A 19,810-nucleotide genomic window follows, 5' to 3' on the forward strand; every position below is an offset into this window, starting at 1 on the left:
CTTCAGCTTTAGATCCAAACAAAACATTATGCTGAACAGGAGCATCCAATAATTTAGCTTTTACTTGATCTGGCAAATTTTGCTCCTTTAACCATGCATGCCTTCTAATTACTGTGCCAGAGGCAGCAGCCCTACAAAAAGCCTCCAAGGCATCAAATCCACAGTGTAAACCATGCTTCCCAACTTGTTCAGTGGCATGCATTAAGTCATGTAATTCCTTATCATCTGCACAGGCGGAAATGGAAGTAAGCTTTTGTTTTAAAACAGACAGGAGAAATTGCTGGTATTTCAGCATATGAAACTGACAGTTTAAAGCCCTAATAGATAAAGTAGCAGAAGTGTACACTTTTTTGCCCCATCTTTCTAAAGATCTGGAATCCTTCTCAGTGGGAATGTGGTTTTTAGCAGAAGCGGCCTTAACTCCCTTAGGACCCTGGGAAATGGTTTCAGGGTCAGCAGTAGGGTTCTTGTATAAAAACTGGTGGGAATCAGGAACCCTGTAATATCTGTCAGGCTTAACAGGAGCTGGAGGAAAAGAGTCAGGGGTTAAGTTAGCCTCCGAAAAAGCATCATCCACAATATCCAAAATAGGAGGAATAGCCAGGGGTCTATGTTGGGGAAGAAGAAGAAAATCCCTTAGTCTTTTCTTAGATTCCGAATACTCCTGTCCTTCCCAGTGGAAATGTTCCATCATTTCATGCAAAGTTTCCCCAAAAGAGAAATCCTCAGGGGGAGAAGCTGAAGGAATGGATTCCTCAGCATCAGAATCCTCATAAGGAGGGAAAGAATATTCCTGGTCAGAAGAAGAAACTGAAGAAACAGAAGCCTGATCAGAGGAGTCATAATAAACTTCCTGCCTTGGCCTTTTATCTGGAGGGGGATGTGAACCCTTAATCATAGTAAGTAAGTCCTCCGCCATCTTAAGTAACTGTTTCTGTGACTTGGGAGCCGGATCAGAAGAGGCCTGTGTTGCAGTCTTTGATTTGGAAGGAGTCTTTGCCTTTGTCTTTGGCTTTGCCTTTATTAGAAGCTGAGTAGGCCTGAAAACCCCTTCAGAAGCTGGTACCTGCACAGCGGCTCCGGACCCATCCGAAGGAGCATTGTCCGAAGGTCCTGCAACAGAAATATTCAAAGGCCTAGTTGGCTCCTCGTGGGAGTCCGTTTTGGCCATCAGTTCTGAAATGGCCGACGACAGGGGCTGCAAAAGCACCTCACTGACGACGGCCGAACCTGAAGCTGGCTCTGCTTGTATGATATCATCTGATTTGGACCTCGGAGGCCTGTCTTTGTCCTTGCGTCGTTTGTGAACTCCGGTAGCCGGAACCGTATCCGACGACATTTTGTAATTAAAATGCCTACCAAAGTAATGAAATGCAAAATCGTACCTTCGTTTAATTGTACGTTGATTGAATCTAGCACAAAACCGACAACTAGCTACATCATGGTCAGGGCCTAAGCAAGGAATACAGTAAGAATGAAAATCCTTATGAGGTATTTGCTTCCCACATGAAATACAATTATTAACTTTTTATGACATCGGACTGGAGCAAGAAAAAAATTTCCCCAACGGGGTACTTAGCTTTGAGTAGGAGAAGAAAGTCTTCGGACTGAAGTTTGTTCAGAAAAGATTGTCAGGAATCAGCCGACCGGCACTTGCGAACTGCTATCGCCGCACGGCAAGAAAGACTGGAGAACATGGCGTCGGCTGTCAGCTTTGTACTCCTGGTGCTCTGACGTCAGGGAGCATGGCTGAACAGCCGACGCCGGACCCAGACTTTGGGATTCTGGCTGACCAAGGACTGCCTGCCGGCAGGGGAGAACCCTACAGTCATGACTGCAACAGTGAAACACGATGAACATCTGGTACTCCAGCCAGAGTAAAAAGTCATATAACAAGACCCACGAGACCACAAGTCTGTTTGTTCTTCGAGAACCTGGAGGCGGAAGGCGGGTGGGAATGTAAGAATTAAGGCGAATTGAACAACTCACATGGAACATTATGGTAAATACATAACTTCTTTATGTGAAGTTGTTCGATCTCGCCGTTCATTCTTACACATGGTAGCGTCCCAAGCACCCTAACCCTGGGGGGCTCACAGGAGTATATTCCTGAGGACAGTGGAACCAAAGGAAGCTCTGTCCCTGGAGGCCTTGTCCACTTTGTACTGAGTGATAAAGGTATGCGGCTTAGACCACATGGTAGCTGCACATATAGTGTCCAAAGGCAATCGAGACGCATAAGCTGAAGAAGTAGAAACAGCCCTAGTGGAATACGCTCTCACGCCATGTTCTAATGGATGATTCACTAAAGAATATGCAAATTTTATGCAGTCAGTTAACCATTTAGAAAGAGTAACTTTGGATACTGGTAGACCTTTCTTAGTGTCAGCATAAGAAACAAAGAGTTGTTTCAATTTTCTGAATTCCTTTGTTCTGTCCAAATAGAATCTTAACTGCCTGTGAGCATCAAGCTTATGCAACATATACTCCACCTTGTTAGAATGGTTACTAAAGAAAGTTGAGAATTCAACAGTCTGATTCAAGTTAGTCTTGGAACACACCTTTGGAAGAAAGGAAGGATTAGTTCTCAGTGACACTCTGTCGGGATGAAACACCAAGTATCAGGGTTTTATAGATAGGGCCTGAAGCTCGGACACTCTACGTGCTGAGGTAATCGCTACCAAGAAAATTGTTTTCCAAGAGAGAAATTTTAAATGGCAGGATGATGTAGGCTCAAAGGAAGGGAGAATAATTCGTGACAGCACAAAAGTTATATTCCAGGGAGTAAAAGGTTGTCTAACAGGTGGTTTAAGATGAATGGTACCCTTTAAGAAGGCCCTACATAGTCTGTGAGACATTAGGTTAGAACCTTCAGATCTGAGGTGGAAATTTGAAATTGCAGTCTTATAGTGGCAGCTGCAGCACTTTCATGAAAAAGCTTAGACAGAAATTCCAGAACACTAGCAATTGGGTCAACGTAAGGATCAATATTATTCTGGGAGGCCCAAAAGGCAAATCGCTTCCATTTGCTGGCATACAACTTTCTACTGGAAGCTTTATGTGAAGATACAATAATATGCTGTACCACCAAGGAAAGGTCATGTGACCTAGCTAGGTTGGGAATTGGAGCAGCCAAGCTGTCAGTCTGAGGAAATGAAGAGAGGGATGAAGGGCCCCTGACGAATGTGTCAGCATATCTGTAACTGGGTCCAGCATCCAAGGTTCCTCCAGTTGATACGAGTTGAAGGAAGGGAAACCAAATCTGCAGAGGCCAAAAAGGGGCTATTAAGATTACAGTCCTTCCAGGGCTTTGGCTTTCTGTACGAATTTCGGAATCAGGGGAGTTGGTAGAAAGGCATACAGGAGTCCCGGGGGCCAATCATGTATGAGCGAGTCCCTTGGGCTGTCCCCTGGTGGGGAATTCAAGACAAAGAAGCTTCTGCATTTGGCATTCATAGGGGATGTAAACAGGTTGCAGCAAGGCTGGCCCCATCTGTAGAAAATCATCTCTGCAACCTCATCTTTGAGGGACCACTCGTATGGTAACAGAATGGCTCTGCTCAGTTTGTCCACTATCACGCTGGATTTCCCCGGGATGTGTGTTGCTATCAGAAAGCGCCCGGTGAATACCGCCCACTGCCAAATTCTCAAGGCCTCGCGACATAAGGGGAAAGACTTGGTTCCCCCTTGCCTGTTGATATACCAGACCACAGACATGTCTGTCTGGATCGCAATCATCCCCAGAGGAGAAGAGTTGTGGAAGTGCTGCAATGCCAAAAGCACCGCTCCCAGCTCCAGGACATTGATGTTCAACTGTGACTCTGTTTCTGACCAGGTGCCTTGGGCTGTTCTTCCCTGAAATAGCCCCCTCCACCTTATAAGAGAAGCATCCGTGGTCATTGTGGCTGACGCTTCTCTTATAATCATCGCAGCTGACGACGGGGGAGAAACAAATGGGTGACCTACCTGGTGGCTGGTCAACTACCAAAGAAGATCTTTCTTGCAAGAATCTGTAATCATTATCAAAAATTACATCGGAAGTTGTTGGTAAGACCACTGGGTGAACAGCAACCACTGAAGTATTCTCATGTGCATACACCCCACAGGAACTGCTATGAGCATAGCTGCCATGGTACCTAGTAGCTTCAACGCTTGAGAGGCTGGTACTTTTTTTCTCGTCAGATTGTCCGATACCTGGTTTCAAAGAGTGGCTATTCTGTCCAGTGGCAATTTTAACATGGTGGTGGTGGTGTCTATGTCTGCTCCGATAAAGGAGATATGCTGCAATGGTGACAATGCAGACTTGTCGAAATTTATAGTAATTCCTGAGAGCACAGATTGAGTGTGAGATCCCTGGACAGAATTAGTTGATGCCTGGAGGTGGAGGTAAGGAGCCAGTCGTCCAAATATGGAAACACTTGGAATCCTAGATGCCTCAGGTGAGCTGTAACCACTGCCATGCATTTGGTAAACACTCAGGAGGCTGTTGTGAGGCCAAAGGGCAGTGCTCAAAATTGGTAGTGACTGGCTTCCAGCCAGAAACGTAAGTGATCTCTGGAATGTCTGGTCATTTTGATATGATAGTACGCATCCTTGAGATCTATAGAGCATATCCAATTGCCCATTCCTAGGAACGGAAGGATGGATTGAATCGTGACCATCCATAATTTTTCCTTCATTACGAAGGTGTTGAGTCTGCTGAGGTCCAAGATGGGCCTCCAGTCGCCTGTTTTCTTTGGAACTAAAAAGAATCTGGAATAAGTTCCGGATCCTATCTGGTCTGCTGGGACTAGCTGGATGACTCTCTTTTCCTGCAGCCTTTGGATTTCTATGGCTGCTTGATCCCTGAGACTGGGTGGAACGTCTGTGATTTTCCTTCGAATATGTGGGCATTCTGAGAATGGGACGATGTAACCTCTGGTAACAACGCTTTGTACCCAAGAATCTTTTGTAATTCCTAGCCAAGCGTTTGGATACAAAGATAAGTGACCCCAGACTGCCTCCAGAGTAGGACAGTCGGGCCTCCTTTCAGGAGCGCTGGTAGGGCTTGCCAAAGAACTGATCCCTGTCACCCTGGTTTTGCAGACCCCCTCTGCTGCCGGGGTGATGTCTTCCATTATTACCCCCTCCTCTGCCCCTGGAGGGGTGTTCACTATGTGTGTTCTGGAAAGCTCCTTGAGACTTCCGGAACCACATTTTTCCACCTTTCTGCCCTCTGAAGTATGGTCTAGTAGGGGTGGAAAAACGGACTCCTACGGCAGATAGAGTCTTTCTATCCTGCTCACACCTAGTGATGGGCTCCTTGACTTTGGGCCTGAAAAGAGATAAGCCATCGAATGGGGTGTTAACGAAAGAAGATTTGAAGGCTTCTGCAAAGGAGCATAAGCACATCCAGAAATGTCTCCAAAGAGCTATTGCTGAACTCGCTGCCCAACTCGAACCATCGGCTGCATAGGAAATGAGCCAAATGGACGAGGTAACAATGGAATTAAGGGTATTAAGCTGGGCTGTCACCTTTTCAGAGACACCTCCATTTGTACTACTCTGCAGAGTATCTCCAAGCTCTTTTAGGAGATCTCTTTGAAGATGGGTAAAATGAGTCAAGTAGCTGAGCGATCGCATAGCAAAAGTCGCAGAACTAAAGATGCATTTCCTGTACCTGTCCATAGTCCTGGAGTCTCTATTAGGAGGATGGATAGTAGAAGAAGTTTCAGACATCTCTTTCTTGGTGGCCACCGCCATCACCATGGCATCAACCAGCACTCCCTTGGTGAGGAACACTGTATCTTGGGTGGAACGTAATACATTTGTTGGGCCTCTGAGGGACAGGTTCCATTGTTTGAGGAGACTCCCACGCCCTTCGAGCAACCAATTCCATTAGTTCACTGAAGGGCAGAGTCACCCAGGAGGTGTTAGGTTGAGACCCAAAGGCCTTCAGGAGCAAAGACTCATCCTCAGTAGGGCTAATGGACTGCCAGTCATCGCTCTGCTTAAGGACCTCAAGGATATCAGCAAAGGGGATATCCCCCGAGGGGGACCGTGGGGACCCTTCTGACTCCTCTAATTCAGTGTCTGATGTAAGAGACTCCTGCGGGGAGTCCACATGCTTCCTCTTGCAAAGTTTCTTCCTGGGAACCTCATCAGTGGAGGCTTCTGGTGAGGTCTCAGTAGAACATGGGCCACCCAATGGGGTTACCTGAGGCTCTGGGTGTCAACACTTTACAGGGACCTGTGATGCAGAGGCAGAAAGTGGCACTTTAGTGGAGGAGGAGGAGGGCCCTAATGATGTGTGAGTCTTGGAAGACATAACCTTCCTCATAGCATCGAAGGCTCCACTGCTCCGACTCTAACCCACCAATTCCAAAGAAGACGGCAACCTCCCTGGTGCCAAAATAGTGGGCTCCGACCCAGGGGAAGGAGCAGAGCTCAACCACGCTGAAGCTCCAAGAGGAAGGGTCAGAACTGACGCATCTGTTCGACTTTCCCCACCGGAGCCGACCAGAGAGTGTCGGCTCCCAGACTCCTCAAACTGCACCGTAGTCAGGGTTGACAGAGCTAATAACACTGGAACAGGCCTCAGCTCCGAAGGATCCATAATCATCAGATCCCCCTCCCCCAGCTCCGTAGGCCTGGCTCGGCGGAGGAGTAGACACAGCAGGTACAATGGTCTTCGGCTTCAAAACCGGTTGGGTCGAAGCCGATAATAATTTGGCCATTGCTGGGTTTTCAAGAAGCCTCTGCATCACTCAGTCCCCATCCACATCAGACAGGGTTCTCAAAGAATGAGTCGAAGGTACTGAAGAAGCCACTGATCGCAGAATTGGTGACCTCAAGGTTTCGGACACCGGCTCCGAAACACTGACTCAGTGCATGGCTCTGAAGACTGCGGAGCCAGCGACCGCACCTTAACAGCAACACTCGGAGATGATGTCTTGGGCTCCAATGAAGCTTTAGAGGACTTTGACCCCTTTGATGACTTGGAAGCCTGGTCAGCCTTGTCCAAGGACTCCTGAAATTCTGGCTTCAGCAAGCCTCTGTCCACCAGTTTTAACTTGCGCTCCAGTAACACCCCACTGCTAAAGGAGTGGCAAATCGAGCAATCCTCCTGGAGATGGACTGGCCCCAAACAATAAACACAATTTACATGCAAGTCAGTAACTGACATCTTCTGCCCGCACTTAGGGCATTTTTTAAAGCCTGATTTCTGTTTTCCCTCTTATCAGCCATACTAACAACAAACTACACACCAATCAGAAAGCAATGCAAAAACTATTCAACTCACACTAAGGGCAACAGTTATTAACACACACACACACACATAGCAAACTTTACAGATCTACAGAATTAGCAATCCTAAATAGAAAAACCTATCAAAACTGCAACACTAACTAGAATTAGCTAACTAGGGTATCAAATATGAAACTACTAAGGACAGGGAAACACACAGCTCAAAAGCAACTAAAGCACGGCCAAAGGGCCTAAGAGCAGCCGTTCTTAAAAGGACGAAAATCTCGTCAACAGGAAAGGCACGGATAAAGCCTGAACTAAAAATACTTTTTGATACTCCTAGAAGGTGGTTACACCGAAGAGCTAGAGAAAAAGAAAGAATAAAAGTTTTAAACTTTTTTGTTTTGTTTTCCTTTCTGTACCAACGTCGGTGGTTTTGGGTCAGTGTTGTTTTCCATAAGTGAGAAGTAAGAGGAAGGAGGTTGTTGTTTTTGCTGAACTAAAAATATGTCTAACTAGCCCAAAAAACACACTCTAGCTAGAGAAATAGGCAAAATATTTGCTTTAAAGCTAATAAAAAACAAGATACTGGCCCGAGATCTCTATCGACCTCCAATCCGTTGCAGTGGCAAACTAGATCTGAGGTGAGACAGACAGCATCATGGGATAGGGAACTTGGTCTCGAGCTACTCTAAGATCTTGAGCTTGTGAAAGCAGCCGACTTGGAGCCGATCCCATGTGTAAGAATGAATGGCAAGATCAAACAACTTCACATCAATACATATGGGGGAGAAATGAGGTTTAAAAGAAGGCAGGACTTAAATGAGCTATGTAATGTTTGACTGAAAATGATTGGATAGATTATAAGTGATGTATAATGTTTGCAAGTGGGCGTGTGTCACTATGGTTTGTGATGTAAAATGCTTGCGACTTGGATTGTGTCAGTGTGGTTTGTTTTCATTTATATAAATGTATGATTGCCTATGTTGTAAGTGATTATTAAGGATATCTCTTGTTTAAAAAATTAGATAATATGATATATAGCAATATATGTGAAGTATGTTTTTAAATGTGAACTTGTTAATACAGTTTGATTACTTTTAAAGAAATATAAATTTGCTTGTCATAAGTGATAATTCAATAAAGGTGTTTAATTTAAAAAAGAAGAGTGAGCCAGAGTATTTCCTAACAGAGGTCTTCTGCAAGGGTATGCTTTAGGATCAGTCTTTCTTAACATCTTTATGATAACTATTCCAACTTCAGACTCTGCTGATTACAGAGCTTGCAGACAATGCAAAGACAGGTCCGACAGTGACCTCAGTAAGCAATAATGAAATGTTACAAAAGTAAACAGATATGTTACATGCCTGAGCAGATCAAAATGACATGTTTTAATAATAATAATAATAATAATAATAATAGTAGTAATAATAACAGTGTTGTTTTACATAACATACTGGGCAGTCCAACAGAGGCCATTACTGCACTATGACTGGGAACATCTTGCAAAGTCTACAGGAATATTAGGTCCTAGGACTGGTACTTGAGCAGAACAATATACCTTTATGAGAAATGTTATCTTCTGATTAGGATCATTTTAATAACAGCTACAGCTAGTAATGGAAGCATACTGATACCCTTTTACTTAACAGTTACCAGGCCAATTATCAAATACTGCTCTTGTTTCTATATTTACTCAGTCAGTGAGGTTGACAAACCTGAAAGAATTCAAAAATACCACACAATGGCAATATTTCCTTTCAAAATTGGTCCTGTACTGAAAGTATGACTACACTAAAATGGCATTTTGTATAATACAGATAAAAAAAACAAGAGATGAGATTTGAGTTGGGCCTTCAAAAGCTGCAAGTTCGAAAATGTGAGCACAACATTAGGAACAGAATTCGTACAGCATAATAATGCCATAAAAATAGTTATAATGCAACTATGAAAAGTGACTTTTTTCATAACAGAACTGAAAGGCAGTGGAATAAATTACCAACCAATATCAATCATAAAATTTTGAACAATTTATAAAAGAACATTGGATATCTTTTATAGGCAGTTAGCAAATAACGCATGCATTAAAACAGCAAGACTCTTTTAAAGATGCATAGCTGGGTCTGATGTTATTAATAACACTGCCAGTGACTCTGCTGATGATTTTCTTTCTTTGTTCTCCTTAAGAAAAGAAAGGGAATACAGTGAAGAAGCTTAAGAAACAAGGAGAGACTGGGATTTTGGATGCAGGCCTTTAAGGAGTACAACAATAATCATGCAGAATATTATATCCATAAATTAGCAGAAAGTATTCTAAGAACTAAACCTACATGGGAATGCAGAAAGGAGATTCTGCCAATATGGATGACTGCAATTAAGGATACAGACAATAGACAAGAGGGGGCTGGAATTTATTGGAAAAAACTGGCAAAGGAACCACGGTATTGGGAGCAAATAACTAAAGAGGGAAAGGTGATAGAATGGGAAAACACCAAAAATGTATTTGTACTGGAGATTAGAGACTGCCTTCTCTATCAGGGATTGATATCAGAGTCTAAGCAAAGAGAAAGAAATAGGGGGATCCTAAACAAAAGACCAGCACTGGTACAGTGTTTAACAGAATCTAGAGAAGAAACTGCCATTAAAAAAGGAATAATTAGTACAGCTTATAAAATATTACATGATAACTATAAGAATCAAGCAGAGGAAGTTAGAAAGGATTGGGAAGAGAGACTGGATAAGCAATTCACAAAGAAACAATGTGAAGATATATGTATGTCTCCCAAACATGCAACAAAATCTAGAAGATTTAGGATTTTTGCCTGGAAATGTTTTCACACATTTTTATACCCCAAGTAGACTCTGGAGAATTTTTCCTCAGGCAGATAGTAACTGTTGAAGGTGTGAAGGGGAACAAAGATGTAACTGACATGTTTTTTGGGGTGTGGTGAGTTGGCAAACTTTAAGGATTCCCTGTGGAATGCAGTGTCGGAGATGCTGGGTGGGCAAATTGGTCTGACGAGGGAGATGAGTTTTCTAAGCTATAATACAGAATCAGAATTGCCTTCACATGTTAAAGCCTTGCTGTGTCGAATAATGGTGGCTGCCAAAAAAGCAAATACTAGAAAATGGAAATCATAATCTGAACCAACTATACTAGAAGTAGTGAATATAGTAACAGATAAAATAACTGGAATTCAGATCTTTAGAAAAGGGTAAGAGCAAACTACATAGGAAAAAAGGGAATTGTGGGAACAATACATACAAGGAAGGAATGATGTCTAAAAGGCAGCAGGACTTTAACAAACTATGTAATGTTCGAGTGAGAAAGACTGGGTAGATCATAAATGATGTATAATGTTTGCAACTGGGAGTGTGTCACTATGGTTTGTGATGTAAAATGCTTGCGACCAGGACTGTGTCAGTGTGGTTTGCTTTCATTTATATAAATGTATGACTGCCTATGTCAAAAGTGATGGTTTAAAAAATATGTTTCTTGTTTAGAAAAAGGCAGGAATTGAATAATGTATGTAATATTGCTTAGGTCATATAACATATAGCAATATATGTGAAGTATAATGTTTATGTTAATATAGTTTGATTAATTATATATGAATGTACATTTGCTTATGCCACAAGTGATAATTCAACAAAGATGTTTGAAAAAAAATAAATAAAAGAAAGGGAATGAGGGGAAAGAGAGTCTAAAATAAATCAAACTCACAAGTAAATATGATATTTTGAGAGTGTAACTGAATGAACTTCTTTAATCAAAGATGAATCATAACAAAAGAAGAGTAGCAGTTTTCAGTGGGTGACTGGCTTAACAATGTTAAATTCAATAAGGAACTGAAGTTTCTCCAATCATCATCTAGGCAATCAAAGAACAGACATTCTATTTTTAGCTGGTGCTGCAAAACCAGTGCAACTTTTTATATAAAGTTTCTCTGTCTAGCCTGTGTTTACCACATTTTGCAACAGTTATGCTCCATAAAGCTCTCCAGTCTTACTTTAAATTCTTCTGTCTTATTGCTTACTATTCTTGACAAAATTAGATACATTCCATGGGGGGCTTTGACTGACAGAAATGGTTATTTTGTTTATTTTTCTTCAGTTTCTTAACTGTATAGTACATACCCTCGTATCAGTACATACCCTCATGTCTTCCTACCTTCTCTGTTAACTGTGTTTTTTTAAACTCCTAGCCCTGAAGCGGTTTCCTCCATTTAACTATAAAGAGTATGATGTTTAACAGCCTGTCAACCTCAATCCCTGTAAATCTTAATGGTCAATATCTTTATTTTTTCTAATGGGGTCCTATTACGTTATCGAAAGATAATGTAATCAAACGATCAAAGCTTCGAAATGGCAGCATTTCGAAGATCGGATTGTGGGATCGCAGTACAGTGAGGATTGGAATATTTGCCCTTTCCTCACTGTAGTGCGATCTCGGAGTTGGAATATATATTTAGTGGTGGGGTGGGGAGCGCAGCCCCCCCACAATACAAGCTTCAAAATGCTGCCATTTCGAAGTTTTGATCGTTCGATTATGTTATCTTTCGATAAAGTAATATGAACATTCTTTCTTATTTTTTCTAACATCTTCTATCATACTGATTACTGCCTTTTGTGTTGTCGTATTTTGTTCTTGAACTCTGTGAAGACTATGATGTACAATCACATTCCATACAGCATCTTATGAAGCTGGAATATAAATGAAATTAATATTCTATACCTCTAGAATTTTTAAATCTAAGAATACTTCACATTACTCATTAACTCTCCTCTTCTAATTAAGTCACTGTTATTTGGGAGTCAAACTATAATTCATGTTTTGGTAGAGATGTCCATTTGTTGAAAATCAACAGGCTGGAGACTGCTCTTGGCTATGACAATTTCTCATACTTTCTGTAAATCCTGCAGCAACAATAAGGACCTAAGCATTTTTTTATCAGGACCTAAGCATTTTTTTATCCAGTGCTTTTGCCCTTAAATGCATAACATATGGCCTAAGTAACAAGCAACAATAACACATACTTCTAGATGTCAAATAGGCTACTTACTGTAAATAATGTTAATCAATTCAATTTTGATTTAATATTATAAGTTTCTACTATTTGATATAAAGAGCTCAAGTATCTTGTTTCCTCAGAAGTTTCCACAGGCATTTGTAATCTACATCAGAGAATTATTAATTCTTATGAATTTTGAACAGCTCTTTATCTTTAGAATGAACAAATGCTTGCGATATTTCCATATTTACACAACTACTATGAATGCTTTTACTCCTAATTCAGCACAAGTGAAATACTCACTGGATTGGATTTCATTTCCATGAGGTTATCAAGGACACGAGTTACTGGGAGATTCTAGAAAAGAAAACAATTTTTACTAATTGCAGTGGTTATAAGTATGACAGGTTAAGGATGCTTATTTTAATTAATAGTGAAAACTTACAGTCAGTTACACCAACTACATGAAGACACTGCTACATTCATGAAATTCATACACCTTAAATGATTCAACAGCTCTAATAAGGAATCCAAACTACAAAGGAAAAGCACCTGTTAGCAATCCACTGCTCATGGCTTAGTAGCCGGAAACTTCTAGAAGCATCTCTGCAGAGGTAGTAGAGCAAGTTACAACAGGGAAAAGCTCAGAAACATTTAAGGATGGAAACTAATGAAATATATTTACTACACCACAGAAGAACATTTAATCTTAACATGTAATAACTGAGCTAACCATTTGACAATCAAGATATTATTACCCCATACACTTTCTCATGCTAAGAACTCCACATATAAATTATCATGTTTAACATAGGCACAAACAACCTTTTATAATCTGTCCCCCACAACTTAACAGTCATTAATTCATTTCACCGTTCTGTTAAGTGCAATTTATATGAGTCTCATACAGTGCAAACAGAACAACAGAATTTCCTGCTGAAGAACTTTTCATTTAAGTTATGAGGACATATAGAAAGCTCAAGGAAGTACACTGATTTATCACTCAAAACACAAAAAAATGTATATGTTATGTATGCATGAACTTTTGTACTTTTCTAGCTAAGCCAAGTATATCAAAATGTCTGCCGCAGAGCAGAAAAAGTGCAGCCATGTAAGAACTTACCATTAACTGTAGGTGTCTGAATAGATCACTGCTGCAGTACTTATGACAAAACAGGGTATGTCCCGTCAAGGACACTGTATATCTGGCCAGTAAGCCAAACTTTAGGTGCTTGTTCCTCATGTACTGCATGTCTGACCTTAAACTTAGGCATGAGGACTAAGTGCTGGTACATAAGGGATGAAGGGGCACCAAAACCCTCAAAGCTTTTTAGCTCTAAGAAAGGCACTGAGGCTATAAGACAGACTCTGGTAAAACAAGTTATAGAGAGGGAAAAGTAGGCAAACAGGGGTTCCACTTCAGCCTAAACAGAAAAAGAAGAGAAAAGGGGATGGAGGGAGAGTGTCTATACTGCAACAGATATCTATGTGAACATCTACTATCATGTTATATTCTTACATACACTGTACTATGCTCATCCTTAGATCACTGCAACAGTGACATATGTGAACATCTACTATCATGTTATGTTCTTACACACTGTACTATGCTCATCATTAGATCACTGCTTCAGTAATGCTGCCAAATGGGATGATTTCCAAAGCTTTTATGTAGACTGGGTGGAGGTAAGAGATATACAAACACAATCAAGTAACACTTGAATAATAGTTCTCACAAATCCACTTCCTGGCTCTAGAAAAGATTCAGTCTTGTAATGTTTTGTAAAAGTGGGAATGGAAGATCACAAACATGCTGGCACAGAGGTTTTTGGACTTTGTCAATGCAAATGCTCTGGGACAGCTAGTCAGCACACCTATAAGAGGCTCAAATGTCCTGGGCATAATACCCACTAACATGGGACAGCATTGCACCCCCTTCCCCTGTGTGATGTCCTATCTGATAAGAGCGGACCATAAATCGTCTGGTTCAATGTAATTATAAGACCAGATACCCCATCAAGCTCAAAAACACTTAGGAATTTTTCAAAGACAAATTACCGCCTTCTAAGGGATGGTATAAGAAGTTTCAAAGTCCCCTCGAACAAACGCAAATAACAAGGATTCCTATGCAGAGGTGTACACTGATGCCCTATATAACCATTTAAGCAGTTGTATAGAATCAGCTGCACCTCACCTGATTAAAACCACGTCTTGCCAAAAAAACAAGCCAACCTAGTAAACCCCTAGTACAAAAACAGGCAATACAACAAGAGAAAGAAACTAATGTCCAAGAACAAGACGGAACTGGCTTAGCAGTGGAATAAATCCCTCTCTAATTTAAACAAACAAATCAGACATCTTGTCAAGTCCTACAAAGCTAATTATGAAGCAAAAATACCCCCCTAGCTAAGAATAACCATAAGGTATTCTTTAACTACGTCTGAAATCTAAAAAGGAATACCCAGCTATGTTCTGAACTGGCTGATGATTGCACCACCCATACTCAACTGGAGGTAACAGCCAACCTTCCAGATGACAGACTTGGGGCAAACTTCACTCCATGTCCCCACCAGTCATTCCCCCAAATTATACATGATACCACTCCTCAGCCTATTATCTCAAGAGAGCACGTCATCTTGGTGCTCTCCAAGGCCAAAAACATGGCATCAATGAGACTAGACAACATCTCAGGTTGCCTTTTAAACAACTTAAAACATTACCTAGCAGACCCACTTGGATCCCTGTTTAACTACAGCCTGCGAACTGGCTATATTCTGGCAGAATAAAGGGCAGTATTAGTAATCATTCTGCACAAAGGGGGACAATCAACTGACGGTGGGAATTACAGGCCCATAAGCTTGACTAGCCTCATCTGCAAGACCATGGAAAGAATCATTTATGGACCTTATTAACACGGGCATAGGTAATCTCCAGACTCTAGACCCAATCCAGTTCGGATTCATTAAAGGTAGATCATGCCTGTTAAACATGGTTGACTTCTTCGAGAAAGTCACCAAGGTCCTGGACAAGGGAAAGACAGTGCATATCGCCTATCTTGACATAACCAAAGCATTTAACACAATCCCCAATGGAGAGTCAAATGGCTCACCGACAGGACACATACTGTAAAAGTGGGTGACTTCATCTCTAGCAAAAGACCAGTCACCAATGGTGTACCACAGGGTTCTGTACTGGACCTCTTAGTATTTGGAATTTATTTCTCAGACATCCAGGCAAACTTGGATGGCTTATGGTGGAGCAAGTTCATGGATAATTGCAAACTGGAAGCAATCTTCGAGTGCCCAATGATGATACTGCAGACAGGGTTAATGCAGGCAAATGTCTGGTGACAAAGCCATGGATTAAAGCTAAATGTAAAAAAATGCATTACTATTCCTTTTGGCAAAGCTGATATCCTTGCTAATTACATTACAGACAATACCCCCTACACGTAGACCCAGTGGTCCATAATCTGGGTACTCAGACTGAAAGCAACCTGAACTTCAACCATCATGTATCCACAGCAGTAAGGAATTCCTCCATGTGGCACATCTTATAAGTAAAGGCATCACTTCCAGATTTGAGGATGTTATAATTCTATTATACTTGGCCCTAATCAGATGAATAATTGAGTACAATGTTCCGTGTTGCATGTATCTCACCAGACATCTGCAACAACTGGAGAGACCATAGATGTTTCTCACCAAGAAATTACAGGTTACAGGAAAAATTACAGTTGTGTACAGTTACCATAAATGTAGATGTTCAAGTGTATTCACTGTTGCAGTTATCACACTTGAGTTATCTGCCTGCAGGCAACCCTCGGTCGGCTCGAATACCAGAGACTTAGTATTTCTGCATCGGTTGCTGTCGCTTCAGGACTGACATCAGGTGTATAAAAACAGGCAGCCAACAGCATTACATCGGTTTTTCTTGCCCCAAATGTCAGAAGCCCCCAAATAGGGAGCTAAGTTATGGTGGGGAAAACACCACCAGTAAAAAGTAAACACCAATACCAATAGTAATAGCCATAGACAGGAGAGAGATAGAGAAAAAACAGGGGTCTGGAGGGAGAGAAACCAGGACTGCAACAATGAATACACTTGAACATCTACATTTATGGTAAGTGTACACAACCGTACTATGTTCTTCGTGCTTCACTGTTGCAGTCATCACACTTGGGTGGATTCCCAAAGCTGAGGAAGGGTGGAGGCAGTCAAGAAGAGTTAGGGCTGGCTAGTAGGCCTTGCAAGACTGCTGTAGCAAAACCTGCCCTGGATTTGGAAAAAATAGGTAGGTGGTGGTAATGCTTGGTGAAGGTGTGTACAGAGTTCCAGGTAGCAGCCTCCAGGATGTCCCTGGTAGGGACTCCACTGAGAAATGCTGTAAAGGTAGATGTAGCTCTAGTTGAATGTGTTCTGACCCCCTGAGTGGTTGGCTTTCAATGGTGCTTGTAGCCGAAATGGATGCAGTGTGCTATCCATTTGGAAATGGTTTGTTTTGAAATGGCCTTGCCCTCTGCCCCTGTTGCAAAGCTAACTAGCAACTGGTCAGATTTTCTGAAGGGCTTAGTCCTGTCAAGGTAGAATTTGAGCTGTCTGTGCACGTCCAAAGAGTGCAGGATCCTTTCCCCTTTATTTTGAGGATTAGGGAAGAAGGTTGGCAAATGGATGGATTGGTTGAGAGCCACACTGGACACCACTTTAGGCATAAAGGAAGGGCTAGTCCTGAGGGAAACCCTGTCAGCATGGAAAATAATGAAGGGTTCCACAGCCATCAGTGCTTGTTGCTAAGACACTCTTCTAGTTGAAGTGATGCCTAGAAGCAAGGCTGTTTTCCAAGAGAACAATTTTAACTCTGCTGAAGCAGCCAGATCAAAGGGGGGGGGGGGGGGGCATGAGCTTTTCCAGTACAAAGTTAAGGTCCCAAGCAGGGGTGAGTGCTTTCCTTGGTAGCCTTAAGTTGTTTGCCCCTCTCAGGAACTGTATGATGAGGGGGTGAGAGAATAGGGGTGGCTCAGTGTTGTAATGAGCTGAGATGGCAGAGGCATGGATCTTAATGGAGGAGAAGGATAGGCCTCTGTGGATTAATTCAGCTAGGTAATCTGGGATTAGGGGGTAAGGAGGGCAGTGTTGTGTCCTCTCCTTTACACTGAATCCAGGAACAATACTTTTCTCACTTATCAGCATAGGATTTCCTTGTACTGGGCCTTCTGGCTTCAAGGATAACGTCAAACACCTGTTTGCTTACGGTTGCTGGTGCAGAATTCAAGGAATAAGCCAGGCTGCACCATTTAGGGTTTGCAATTGTGGATGCAAAATCTGTCCCTCCTGCTGAGAGAGCAGGGTTGGGGTCTGGTGTAGGTGCCAGGGTGGCACCGTTGTCAGGCTGTGCAGGAGTGGGTACCAGTGCTGGTGTGGCCAGTCCAGGGAAATCAGAATTGTCCTTGGCCTGTCTTGTTTTATGTTGAGTAATACTCATGAGAAGGGGCAGAGGGGGAAAGGCACAGACTGAAAGCTTTTCCCATAGAAAGGATAGGGCATCCACTTTCCAGGCCCTGCTGTAAGGATTCCTGGTGCAGAATTTGCTGAGCTGATGGTTGTAGGGGGAAGCAAAGAGATCCACATCTGGAGTTCCCCATTTCTGAATCAGAAAGTTGAAGGTGCTGGGCTCCAATTTCCACTCGTGTGGGTCTAGGAGATTTCTGCTTAAATCGTCTGCCAGTGAGTTTTGCTTGCCTGGCAGGAACTGAGATTCCAGGTGGACTTAGATGTCCAAGGCCGTGTGCCACAGGGCCACGGCTAACCTGCAGAGTGGGTTGGAATGGGTTCCCCCTGCTTGTTGATGTACCACAACTGTGGTGTTGTCTGTTTTTATTAGCAGTTGTCCTGGAAAGAGTAGGGATCTGAAAGCTGTCAGGACATTCTGTACAACTAGCATATCTTTTTGGTTGATGTGCAGATGAATCTGACTTGGGCTCCAGTGGCCCTGACTGCATCTGCCAGCCATGTGAGCCCCCCGGGCATAGTCTGATGCATCTGTGGTCAGGGTCTGGGCGGTGTGGGGTAGAGTGAATGTCTGTCCCTTGTTGTGGTTGCATGCTTCTGCCCACCAAAGGAACTCTGTCCTTAGACAGGGTATGATAGGAATGACTGTTTCCAGGTCCTGAGAATGTTGGCACCAAAGACTTTTGAAATACCATTGAAGTTTCCTCATATGCAGTCTTGCATATGGAGTTAGCAGTATACATGAGACCATGAACCCTAGGGCTTGCAGTATTTTTCTTGCAGATAGCTGGGTTCTGGTGGCCATTTGTTTGAAGTAATCTGTCAGATAGACTTGCTTTTCTGAAGTGAGGAATGCCATCTGGGAAGTTGTGTCCAAGCTTGCTCCCAGGAATACAATCTTTTGACTGGGTACCAGTTGTGATTTCTTTTCGTTGATGGTGTACCCCAAGGAAGTAAGAAGTTTGTCTTTTCGGCTTTTCCCAGTTAGGGGTCGCCACAGTGGAACTTCGGTCTGCTAATGATTGGCAGTAGATTTTTTTATGATGCGGAGTTGGCAGGCCGACGCCCATTCACGCACATATTTTGGAGGTCACTCGACCGCGGGGAGGATATGCAGACTCCACACAGAAGGCACTTCAGCCGTGAATTGAACAGGAGAACCTCTTGCTGTGAGGCAACAATGCTACCGCTGTACCACTGCAGCTTAGGCTTTTTACAAATGCCAGGTGCTGAAGCAGCAATTCCAGACTGTCCACCTGAATCAGGCAGTCATCCAATTATGGGTAAATTTGGATATTTCTCTGCCTGCAGTATGTAATGGCTGGAGCCAGGCATTTTGTGAATACCCTGGGTGCATTAGATAAGCCAAAGGGAAGAGCAGAGAACTGATAATGCATAGATCCTGACCTGAAATGTAGATACTTCTTGCATGACTCCCTTATAGGGATGTGCAGATAGGATTTTTTTAACTGTAGGGTGACTAACCAGGTATCCTTGGCTAACATAGGAAGAAGCCGTTGCAGGGTAAGCATTTTGAATTTTGGTACCACCAGGAAGGTGTTGAGAATTGAAAGATCCAGAATTGGGTGCCAAGGGACTTCTTTCCTGGGTACCAGGAAGAGTCTGGAGTAGAATCTTTGACCCCTCTGTTCTACTGGAACAGGCTGAACAGCTCTGATATTGAACAGGACTTGGTTTTGAGCCTCTGCCTACTGGTTTGGAGGAAGGTCTGGAAAACCGCTTGGGGTTGGCAGAGAATGGAAATAAAATTTGTACCCCTGGGATACAATGTTGAGGACCCATTGGTCCTGGGTGATGGACATCCAGTTTTTTGCATGAAGGGCAAGTTTTCCTCCTAGGGGTGCAAGCAGTTGGACAGGGCTGGGAATTGGATTGAAGAAGTCATTGTGAGCTTTTTCTGTAAAGAGGTGGCTTACCACTCCTTGTTTTAGGGGTGGGGGCACTCCATTGCTTAGATCTCTGCATACCCTGAGACTGTAATCTGGGTGGTCTGTTTCCCCTGGGTCTTGTTTGAGAAGGCCTGGATGGGGCTGGAAAGGACCA

At 42.7% G+C, this 19,810-nt stretch overlaps 1 protein-coding gene across 3 annotated transcripts in view; it reads right to left on the reverse strand.

Annotated features, from left to right (window-relative positions):
- SCFD1 (sec1 family domain containing 1) overlaps positions 1–19,810 on the reverse strand; it is a 3,579,547-nt gene that overhangs the window by 923,585 nt on the left and 2,636,152 nt on the right. For all 3 annotated transcript variants that reach the window (XM_044073814.1, XM_044073812.1, XM_044073811.1), the window contains exon 20: positions 12,543–12,596. In XM_044073814.1, coding sequence (XP_043929749.1) covers positions 12,543–12,596 — 54 coding nt within the window. The remainder of the gene's footprint in view (positions 1–12,542; positions 12,597–19,810) is intronic.

The sequence above is a fragment of the Protopterus annectens genome, chromosome 6.part0, assembly GCF_019279795.1.
Source record: "Protopterus annectens isolate FY-2018-M chromosome 6.part0, PAN1.0, whole genome shotgun sequence".
Classification (NCBI taxonomy): domain Eukaryota; kingdom Metazoa; phylum Chordata; order Ceratodontiformes; family Protopteridae; genus Protopterus; species Protopterus annectens.